The sequence below is a fragment of the Triturus cristatus genome, chromosome 2_1 (assembly GCF_964204655.1).
Source record: "Triturus cristatus chromosome 2_1, aTriCri1.1, whole genome shotgun sequence".
Classification (NCBI taxonomy): domain Eukaryota; kingdom Metazoa; phylum Chordata; class Amphibia; order Caudata; family Salamandridae; genus Triturus; species Triturus cristatus.
This window is the reverse complement of record NC_140581.1, coordinates 243,109,305-243,120,389: the sequence shown is the minus strand read 5'-3', so window position 1 is coordinate 243,120,389 and position 11,085 is coordinate 243,109,305. Positions and strand designations below refer to the sequence as shown.

Sequence of the window (11,085 nt, the reverse complement as noted above, 5' to 3'; positions counted from 1 at the left end):
CTAAGGATATTGCTTTGGATCCTTCTAAGGAGAAGACAAGCTGAGTATCATCAGCATAGTTCCCTACCTTGATTCCAAATGATTTTATTACAGAGATCAGTGGGCGTAGGTATATGTTGAATAAATTGGGCTGATTGCAGAGCCCTGTGGTACTCCATATCTGATGGGTATATCTTTGGATACAAAAGGAGGAATAGTCACTGCTTGCTGTCTATCCTGTAGATAGGACTCGAACCAGTTAAGAGCCATGCCTGTGATTCCACATTCCTCAAGCCTGTTAAGTAATATCCGATGACTGACCGTGTCGAACGCGGCTGACATGTCCAATAGTACTAATAGAACCTTATGGCCAGTGTCAGCACGCATTCTCAACTCGTCCAGGACTGTTACCAAGGCTGTTTCTGTGCCGTGTGACAGCCGAAATCCAAATTGGATTTTGTCTAATAGTAAATTTTCCTCTAGAAACTTAGCTAGCATTTTTCTAACCAGCCATTCTAAAATCTTTACTGGGTATAGCAACAGGGAGATAGGTCTATAGTTTGCTGGGCAAAGAGGATTGAGTGTAGATTTTTTTAATAATGGGGTCACCATCGCTCTTCTCCAACAGTTTGGGACCGAGCCGCTGCCCAGTGACAGGCAGCAGATTTGATAGAGTAATGAAAATAGTTCTGCATTGAACTCCTTCCATAACCGATGTGGGAGGGGGTCTAGTGGAGATCCTCTGTCACACTGACTACCTTATCAGCATAATTATGTCCTTCTAGAGGGCACCTGCTACTGGTAGATCTTGATGTAGGTCATATTGTTGCACTACTGTCAACTGGTTAAACTACTTTTAAGGCATATTACTTGATTTATTGTAAATAATTCTAGTAACAATTTTTATAGACAGATTTGGGCAGTGTTCATGACCTCAGGCTTGAAATAATAGATGCAATTACAAATGCCATATCACAATATGATTAACTGTTACCACTACCAATGCGATGACTATAAATATTTAATTATTTATTGATTTGAGTATGTGCTCTATTTAATGATGTTGTGCTTTCAGGTGTTCTTATGTGTATAATATCGTAAAGTCATATGTATTGCATTTGGGTTGTGAATTATGGTTTGTAAGACTGTCTTGCAAGTTTGTGTTATGTAGATAACCATAGCTTGTGAATTTCAGATCTTTTTTGTTTTGTTTTAATTCATAGCTATAACTTGACTTTTCTAACACTAATTTCTCAAAAACTGCTGAACAGATTTACAGAAGACTAAGCAAAGGCACTTCCTTGACTAACTTTATGCTTCCATATAAAGATTGGGGTAATTCCATTAATCAGTTTTTTCTATGGCAGAGAGAAACGATTAATCTGGGAGTGAAAGTAGGAAATGTCAAATTTTGACCAACTCCCTAACTATGCGTAACGGCTCCTACCATGCCAAACACCAGTCGGATGACTTTAAAAAATATATTTTGTGTAGATTCCTCAAATAGCGCAAACATTATTAAGACTATTTTAAGCTATGCTTTCTGTCTCCCTCCTTGGTATAAACAGTGACACTCATACAATAAAGGTGGTCACTCCTGGCATGTTGGCAGTTAAGCCTGCCAATAGGATGTCCTTCATTTGCTATTATGATGCCCAGCCCACCCAAAATAGTGGCCACCATGATATATCGTTGTCATATTGTGGCTAATTGTGGCTTCCCAGTCACAATGATGACTAGCCCTCCTTCATTTCTGACTATTGCTTGCATTGTGAGAGCCATTCTTGTCATATTAGGGCTGATTATGATGTCTCCGACTGACATCTCCGGTTTCAATTCTGACCACCACCGGAATCGAAACCGGCTGGTCATACTAGCTGGTTTCCAATGGGCTCAAGGAGCCCACATTGGCCAGTCGGAGGCCCCAACGTAATCCCTCAGCACAGCATTTCTGCAGTCGGGATTATGATGTCGGTTTCCGACAAGCTTTCCATGTCGGGCTTTTCGACGTGGAAAGCCTCACGGGAAGTGACCCTAGCAGGGCCCCCATTCCTCCACAGACTCCGGTTGTGGGCTGAGGAGGCACTAAATCTCTGCACCGCATGGCAGGCACCTTGAGGTACCTGCCACGCGGCGCAGGGATCAACAGAATCTCCCAGTTCTCCATGGGAGCTTATGCTACGTTCGCAGCACAAGCTCCCATAGAGAAATAGGAGTATGTGACCGCATGGTGCAGTCGCATTGTAATGGTGGTGTCATTAACGAAGGTCGGTCGGTCCTGAGACCGCGGGGATGTTGGGCGGACATGAGTCCCCCCGACATCGTAATCAGGCCTTAATCTGCATGTATAGCATTATGATGTTCTACTCTAACACAGTCATGGCCCAGACATATTGGTTGCTATTCTTGGCATATTTTGGGTCTTCTTGGTATTATGGCCACCATTACTGCCATGTGATTGTAATCTACAGTCATATGGGGGAGAATCTGTCCATGTGAGGCAGCTATGCATGTGAGTATCTAATGAAAAATTCAAAATTCTGATTAGGGACCAAATATGTATTTAAAAAGTGGGACACCTGGTATGTTGATACACAAAATGTAGTTTATTTAGAAAATTACCACATTGACAGGTGTGCATTTGATAGAAAATATGTGCATTTTACATGGTTTATCAGCAAACATGTAGGCTGATACTTAGAGACAGAGTAGACGCATTTGATGATCACAAACCTTTTTTATATGAAAATACTTCTGTGGCCATATTATGCATATGGTGCACTGCACCATCCATGATATTACATCATACCAAGATATATTAAACAGGAAATAGTTGACGTAAGACTGCACATCCAGTTTTTGTGGCCTATAAAAGTCACTCTACTCTTGTAAGTAAAACACTTCTTTGTGTTAATTTTACTTACACAGAAATGACTTTTTGTTTAAAAAAAAAGTTTTTATTTGTAATTTCAGTTACACGAATAATTCAAAACAGTACTTAGAGAAGTAAATGTCACAACAAATCACAGCAGCAGGAGAAACATGAGCATGCCAATGTAGGCAGGTCACGTCTCAAGGTGTCCATCAATAAGCAAAGAAGTGAACGAAAAACAAAGAAAACAAAGAAATAAATGCAATCACATATGCAATTGTGATCAACATTGCAAGATTCCAAGAGAAGTCCGTGGAACAATATCGCAGGAAACAATGTTCAATGGAACCTTTAGCAATACTGGAGACTGACTCTGTCAACATAAAAAAAAAGGAAACTGGCAAATAGGAAAACAGCTAATGTGAAAACGGACCATTTGACTGTAAACCTAGGAAGCAGTGGGTAACTCACAACCTGGACAAGTCTGTACTGAATCAAGCGGGTAGACTTACTCTTGTCAGTAGCAGCCACTCCATTAGAGTGAAGTAGAGCTGCCCCCTGCCACCACCAGCAAATAAATCGTTTTCTTTTAATCCCCTGAACCTGCCCCCAGGACTCTTACGAGTCTTGGGGCGGGTCCAGGGGATGACACTGTTGGTGGGAGAGTGGTGGGCACTCCCTTCACTGTGCATTGGGTGTTTGGCCGGCCGTCTCAGCTGAGTTGCTGGGGCTGGAGAGAGCTGGCACAGGCTCCCAGTCTGCTTGGGAGTGCAAGTTGCAGGCACAAAGGCCAATCCAAGAGTAGCTTCAGTATTGTCCACAGGGCAGGCTGGGAGCCTGTGCCTGGAATCAGGAAGAGTGCAATTCGGCGGGAGATGACGGCGGTGTTAAGGTACGGTTTTTTTTGCCCCCCAACCACTGTACTCCACCTCTCTCCTCTGACCCGTTCCACCACTTTGGCAGGGCACGGGTCGCTACTGACTCTTGCATAGCTACAGGTTTGGAAAGAAGAAAAAGGACCTTGCTATTGTTGAACAATAAATGGTCAAGTCAAGTGCACCAAAGTGTCTGCCCCTAAGGAAGGGGAATGCCCCGGTTACTTACCGGTAATCTTTATTACTCCGAGTCCTTGTCTTCCTCGCCACAGTAATCACCAATGAGCCTTCGGCTCCCACAGAAACTCCAAGTATAAATTTTACATTCTAGTCTCCCTCTCCCTCCAATATGGCCCCTGACCACACAGCCAATCCCATAAAGGGACACAGAAAGCACCTGAACGACCTGAGAAACCAAGCCGTAGATATGAAGCCAAGAAGAGGGCCGGGAGGGAAAGGGAAACTATACTGTGGCGAGGAAGACAAGGACTCGGAGTAATGAAGATTACCGGTAAGTAACCGGGGCATTACCTCCTCGTCCGTCTTCCTCGCCACAGTAATCACCAATGAGCCGATACCAAAGCATATCAGCTTCATGGAAGAACAGAGTCCACCAGCAAAAGTCAGCAGCAAGGCAAAACTTTATTACAAAAACAGGAAAGAGACACAGAGAACCTCCAACCTACGGGACCCCGGAACCCAGCACAGAAGAGGCAAAGGCAACCGAAGCACCCCCCCAATCTGAAGACGGTAGTGCGACATGAAGGTATGAGGGGAAGATCAAGTGGCAGCACGGCAAATATCCTCCATGGACACCCCCTTGAAAGCGGCCCAGGAGACAGCAACCGAACGAGTGGAACGCCCCTGAACAGGAAGAGAAGGAACCAAGGAAGAAGAACCATAAGCCAACAGAATAATGTCCTTAATCCAACGACTGAGAGTGGAGAGGGAAGGACGCAAACCCCTACGGGACAAACCAAAATTCACAAACAAATTGTCCACCTTGCAAAAAGAAGAAGTCCGATCTAGGTAAATCAACAAGGCGCACCGAACATCCAGAAGATGCAGCAACGACTCATCCTCAGAAGAGGGATCAGGACAAAGAACCGGAAGAATCACCTCAGCAGAACGGTGAAAAAACGAATTCACTTTCGGAACAAAAGTGGGGTGAGGACGCAATACAACACGATCCTCCAGAACACATAAAAAAGGAGCAGACCTCAGGAAGGCACCCAACTCCCCAATCCTCCTGGCAGAAGCAATAGCCACCAGATAGATGACCTTAAGAGTTAAGAACTTCAGGTCAACCGACTCCAAAGGTTCCAAAGGAACCGACTGCAGCGCACGCAGAACCAGGGGAAGATCCCAAGGAGGAGAAGACAGAACAGTACGGGGACGCTGAAAGGCCAGAGACTTCAACAGCCTAGACACCAACGGCGACACAGAAACCAAAGGAAGAGCATGAAACGCCCGAATGGCAGCCCACTGTGCATGAAGAGTAGAGATGGCTAACCCCAAATCAAAACCCTCATGCAAAAAATCAAGAACGCGGGCAGGATCCAAATCAGACAGAGAAAGACCGTGCCTAACGCACCATGCAGCAAATTTGTCCCAGTGTTTGGCATAGGAACGCAAAATAGACGGGCGCCGGGATCGCTGAATAACATCAGCAACTACCGCCGAACACCCACCCCGAATCAGGGAGTCCCTCTCAAGAGCCAGGCCCGCAGACCCAAGGACCGGAACACCGGAAGAGTAAGTGGAGGCCCCATCAGAGGAAAGGGATCGAAGGGCAACAGCCACCCCGAGCCCACCGCCAACTCCAACAAGAGGGGAAACCATGGGCGGCGACGCCAACCTGGTACAATCAGAAGAACAAGGGCCCCCTCCCTCTTGATCTTCTGCAACACAACGGGGATCAGGGGAACAGGAGGGAACGCATACAACAGGCCTTGCGGTCACAGGAAGGACAGAGCATCCTCCATGCCTCCAGACATGGCATAATCGTGCAAAAGCAACGGATCTTCGCATTGAATCGGGAAGCAAACAGGTCCACAATCGGAGACCCAAACCTCTGCCGCAAAACCCTGAACATCCGGTGCGTCAGGGACAAGGAACCCATGGACAGAAAGACCCTGCTCAGGCAGTCCGCAACCACGTTCTCCCGACCCGGAAGATAAGCATCCGACAGCGACTTCAAGTGCAACTCCCCCCAAGAACAAATCTGGTAACTGAGGGAACTGAGTGAAGGAACCCGGCAGCCCCCCTGATGATTGAGATACGCCATGACCACCTGATTGTCCGTCCGGACCTGAACATGACGACCCAAGAGAAGGTCCGAAAAGGCCAACAGACCCAACTGAACAGCCTTCAGCTCTCTGTAATTCGATGAACAAGACCTCACAATCGGATCCCAAAGACCCTGAGCCGAAGAGTCCCCCAGAGTAGCACCCCATCCCATAAGGCTGGCATCTGTAGTGAGGACCCGAGAAGGAATCACTAGAAAAGGACAACCCCGGGAGAGATGAACCACATCCAACCACCATTCCAGGGCCACCCGAACCCCCACCGACACAGGAATTAGGTGATCGAGATCCTGAGAACAGGGGTCCCAATGCAGCAAAATGTGGGATACCACGGGATACATGTGAAGGCGAGCCCAAAGAACCACAGATAGGGAAGCGAACATGAGACCCTGAACCCTCAACCAAAGTCTCGCAGGCTGGTAAGGACGTGACAGCAGGGATCGAACAGCACACAGAACGGATTCCATCCGAGCAGGTGGCAGGAACACTGATCCCAACAGAGTCTTGAAACGAGCCCCTATGAAAGAGAGATCCTGCGTAGGAACCAGGGATGACTTCCCCACATTCACCAGCAAGCCGTGCTGTTCCAGGACCTGGCAAACCCTCTGGACATGGACCACCGCCTTAGAAAGAGAAGAAGCAGAAATCAATAAATCGTCCAGGTTGGGAAACACCTGAATGCCCTCCCCATGCAAATGACCAATGACAGGTGCCAGAACCTTCGTAAACACCCTGGGAGCAGAGCAGAGACCAAAAGGCAATACCTGAAACTGGAAGTGCCGACCCAGGACACAGAACCGCAGAAAACGCTGAGTGGCGGGATGCACAGGCACATGGAGATAGGCGTCTTGCAGATCGATCGACGCCAGAAAGTCCCCCCGAGAAATCAGAGGGAGGATCAACTTCAGAGACACCATCTTGAAAGACAGAGGAGGAACGAACCCATTCAGCCACTTCAGGTCCAGGACAGGTCGCAAATCCCCCGTATGCCTGGACACAAGGAACAGCCCCAACCCCCGCTGAGCTTCCGGAACCAGGATCACAGCACCTTTTGCCAGAAGAGAGTCTATACCGGCCAAAAGCGCCACTTTCTTGAGAGCCAACCTGGGGCAAGGAGTGGATCTGAAATAGTCTGGAGGATCCCAGCTGAACCCAAGGCGAAAACCCTCGGAAACCACCCGAAGGACCCACTGATCTGACACAGTCATTCTCCAGGACTCCAGGAAGAATCGCAGCCAACCCCCAACCGGACCCTTCCCCAGGGAAACAGAGTCATGATTTGGAGGGAGCAGAAGCGGAGGATTGAATATTGAAGAACCGGGACTTATCAGTGGAAGGGGCACCCCAGCCACGCCCCCTACCACGAAAGGGCTGGTGTACACGGCCCCTGCAAGATGGTCCAAAGGCACGGGTATTACCAAAAGAACGGAAACGCCCAGCCCGATCCGGAGCTAGTAGTTTCCTATCCTCCGCAGTCTTCTTCACCATATCCTCCAAAGGAGGACCAAAAAGCTTGACACCAGTAAAAGGAATCTTCATAAGCAAAGACTTCTGGGCAGAATCAGCCTTCCAGGAGCGCAGCCACAACTGGCGCCTAGCCGCCACAGAAGAACCAGCCGCAGAAGCAGCCGCACCCAAGGCATCAAAAGAGATGTCCGAAAGGAGACGAACCTGTTGTGCCATCATGGCCAACGTAGAGGAGACATCCTCGCCCTGGTCCAACAGTTCAGCCAAGGGCTGAAAATCCTTCAGTAAGGACTGAATGGTATAAGAAGAATAAGTGGCAGCCCGGATGGAAAAATTTGCAGCAGAAAAAGTGTGCTTCACCGCCCCATCCACCTTCCGATCCACAGGATCCGCCGGGGAGGAATCCTCAGAGACCACAGACCCCTGAGAGGACATCGCCGCCATCAACGAATCAACCTTCACCGAGGAAGGATACTTGGAAGAAAAATCCTGTAAAGGGTAACGTTTTACCAAGTATCGAGGGAAAGCCCCTTTATCAACATCCTTCCACTCAGTCTCCAACACCTTCACCACAAAAGAATGCAGCGGAAGATTATCAGGATCCGGACGCTGATACTGCGCAAAAAAATCATCCTCCATCGGAGCAACCGAATCAGGAAATAGCAAGTTGGCGCGAATGTGCCCCAGTACGTCTTTAAGATCAGCACCCTCCACAAAGCGACCTCGAACCTCCACATCCTCCTCAGCGTCAGAACCAACTTGGGAGGCCGGATCCGACCTGAGCTTTTTAGAAGGAGGTGCAGTCAACTTGCCACGCAAGGCAGTAGACACAGCGGAATCAATCATCTGTTGGAGTACAGATAACGAAGGTAAAGCATCCTGAGACCCAGAAGCGACAGCCCCCAGGCCAGGAGCAACAGAATCATCAGCAACCTCCATCACACACCAAATGCAAAGCAGCAAAGGAAGAACCAAGCAGCAACAACAACGAGAAACAGCCCCTTAAATGGTCAGCAGGTGCAAGGCAATACCAGTACATGCCCCCAGTATGTAAATAAAAAGAGAGCCGGAAGCCCACGCCCCTTAACGCACCAAAATCGCCACCGAAGACCGTTCTGGATGCTGACACAGCTCCCAGACAATCGCAGAGGAAGTGACAAACACAGGGCTAAAAGTAAGTAAACAACGCATCGTGATGGAAGCGCGTAGAACAGAGCGCCGACCGCAGAGGTCCGCTGAAGCAGGACGCGCGGTCGGCAGAAACCCAAAACCCGCCTCGTAAGTCCGTTAAAGCAGGACAAAGAGGCACAGCCATAGAGACGAGGCGGGACACCATACGACCCGACCGCCGCCACGCCGGCTTCGCATAAAGCCGAAACCGGAGAGGCACGTTGGAAAGGGGGACACAATAAGATAACAACAAACAATTACATGCCCCCCTCAACCAAATGATCACGGGGCCCCCGAGTCCGCTAAAGCAGGACCGCCGCCCCACACTCACCTGACTAGCAGGAATCACAGCACTCGGAGCAGTGCAGAAACAAAAAAACAGGTCATTCAGGTGCTTTCTGTGTCCCTTTATGGGATTGGCTGTGTGGTCAGGGGTCATATTGGAGGGAGAGGGAGACTAGAATGTAAAATTTATACTTGGAGTTTCTGTGGGAGCCGAAGGCTCATTGGTGATTACTGTGGCGAGGAAGATGGACGAGGAGGTAATTCACACTCGTGCTTGTAGAAAATGAATCTCAGTCTTTGTGTCGCACCATGGGGGAAGAAGGAAGAAATAACTTTTTGAATTGAGCTCGCTATACAAAGATGTAGTTACCTACGAAAATGTACTTTTGCTTTTTGAACTGTTGCAGGAATCTGCTTCAGGAAGCAGTCCAGGGACTGACTACAGAATACCTGATTTGACCTTTTGTATCCAGCCCTGAAGACTCGGATACTGGTAAGAATTTACTGAATTCAATATCACTTCACATCACTGACATAGTTCTGAAATGCTCTGTTGTGCAGGTGGCTAATAAGCCACGTTGTTTATTGTGTATAGTTATAAAAGTGTGAGTTTACAGGGTGTCCAATGTGGAAAGCTTTGGATGTCATACTAAGGTTTGGATGGGTTTACCGGTCACGTTGTGGGAAATATGTATCAGAACACATTTATACATTGAAGCAGGAGATTGTGGGGTAACTAGAGACATTCTAAAGGATGCGTATTATCTTCCTTTCCAACATAGTCTAGGCGATATGGCAGGTTGTTTCAAGTCTTTGGAGCTTGAAGTGGCAGTGCAGGATGCTTCTTATTTCTGAGATCAAGATCCAGAGCTTATCAACAACCCACTTTCCTTTTCCTGAAAAAATTAAAGCCTCTTCTTTAACACAAATATTTCGCCTGATCATCCTATTGCTTATTATTTCATGACTGGACCAAAGAAACGGCAATCTAATTGGTATCAACAACTCCAGCTTTAGCTCATTTAGGGGGTGAATTTCAAACCTTTTGCCCTGGTTTTGCGTCACAAAAGTGACGCTAACCCAGCGCAAATTATTTTTTGTTGCTATTTTCTTTCCAGCGCAAAACTTGTTTTGTGTTGGAGAGCACCCTCTAAGTAGCGCAAAGCAGCGTGAAACACCACTTTGCGTTACTTTGCGGCGAGGGGGCATTGCATGGGTGGTACATAGGTGTTCCCATGCAACCACCCATGCCTTTTGATGCAAAACCGTATTTACAAAGATTAGTAAACATGGTTTTGCGCCAAAAGTTAACGCCCCTTCAAAGGAGGCCCTAACAGGAGAAATGCTTTCATTTCTCCGTGCTTTTCCGACTTTTCATGCGTGCTGTACTGTGGAGCACGTATGCAAAGTGGAAAAAGCTTTGCATCATGTCTAGCATAGTATTTTGTGTTGGAAGGTTACCCTTCCTGTACAAAACTTATGCTACTCTCATGCACACATCCTTGCACTACAGCGCTAAGGTGTGTGCATGGCACAAGGCAGCTGAAATCAGCGCCAGCGCAAGGGAAAGGGAGGAGAGAGCCATATCTCTGAAGATATGGTGCTCTCCTGCTCCCTCCCTGTTGCACAACGCAGCACAACCTCACAGACTTTTTTGAAATAGTGTCAGGATCGTGTTGAATCTTTGGGTATTTGTGGCCCAGCTCTATCACTACTAGCCTCCTTTTTCACAGACAGAGTGCAGACAGTATCGTTGGGGGGCTACTGTTCAGACTCCTATCTTCTACCATGTGGGGTTTTGCAGGAATCGTCTTTGAGCCCGACCCTGTTTAATCTTTATGTGGCTTCGCTGGCCACATTGATAAGAAATTTGTGTTTTTCAGTTGTCTGCTATACTGATGACACACAAATTATTGTCTCTGTTGCTTGCAACCACAAATAGTCAGCAGCCACCTTCAGAAATTGCATGCAACAGGTTAATAAGTGGATTTCATGCAAATGTCTGAAGATAGTACTGAGGTGTTGTTGCTGGAAAATAATACTTCGTTTTGGTCACCATCGTGGTGGGAAGAGGAGCTAGGCTCTATCCCACTAGTGGTGACTAAGGCCAAAAATCTGGGGGTGATTTTTA

At 47.6% G+C, this 11,085-nt stretch overlaps 1 protein-coding gene across 1 annotated transcript; it reads right to left on the bottom strand.

The window, feature by feature from the left end:
- Nucleotides 1-7,304: 7,304 nt before the first annotated feature.
- On the bottom strand, nucleotides 7,305-8,438 carry LOC146864038 (lamina-associated polypeptide 2, isoforms alpha/zeta-like). The gene has a single exon (XM_085637804.1). It carries the CDS (start codon nucleotides 8,436-8,438, stop codon nucleotides 7,305-7,307), a length of 1,134 nt encoding a protein of 377 aa, XP_085493930.1.
- Nucleotides 8,439-11,085: the final 2,647 nt, after the last annotated feature.

Bases quoted from the DNA above. Each gene is read 5' to 3' on its own strand.
- LOC146864038 (XM_085637804.1), bottom strand. From the start codon at position 8,438: ATGGAGGTTGCTGATGATTCTGTTGCTCCTGGCCTGGGGGCTGTCGCT.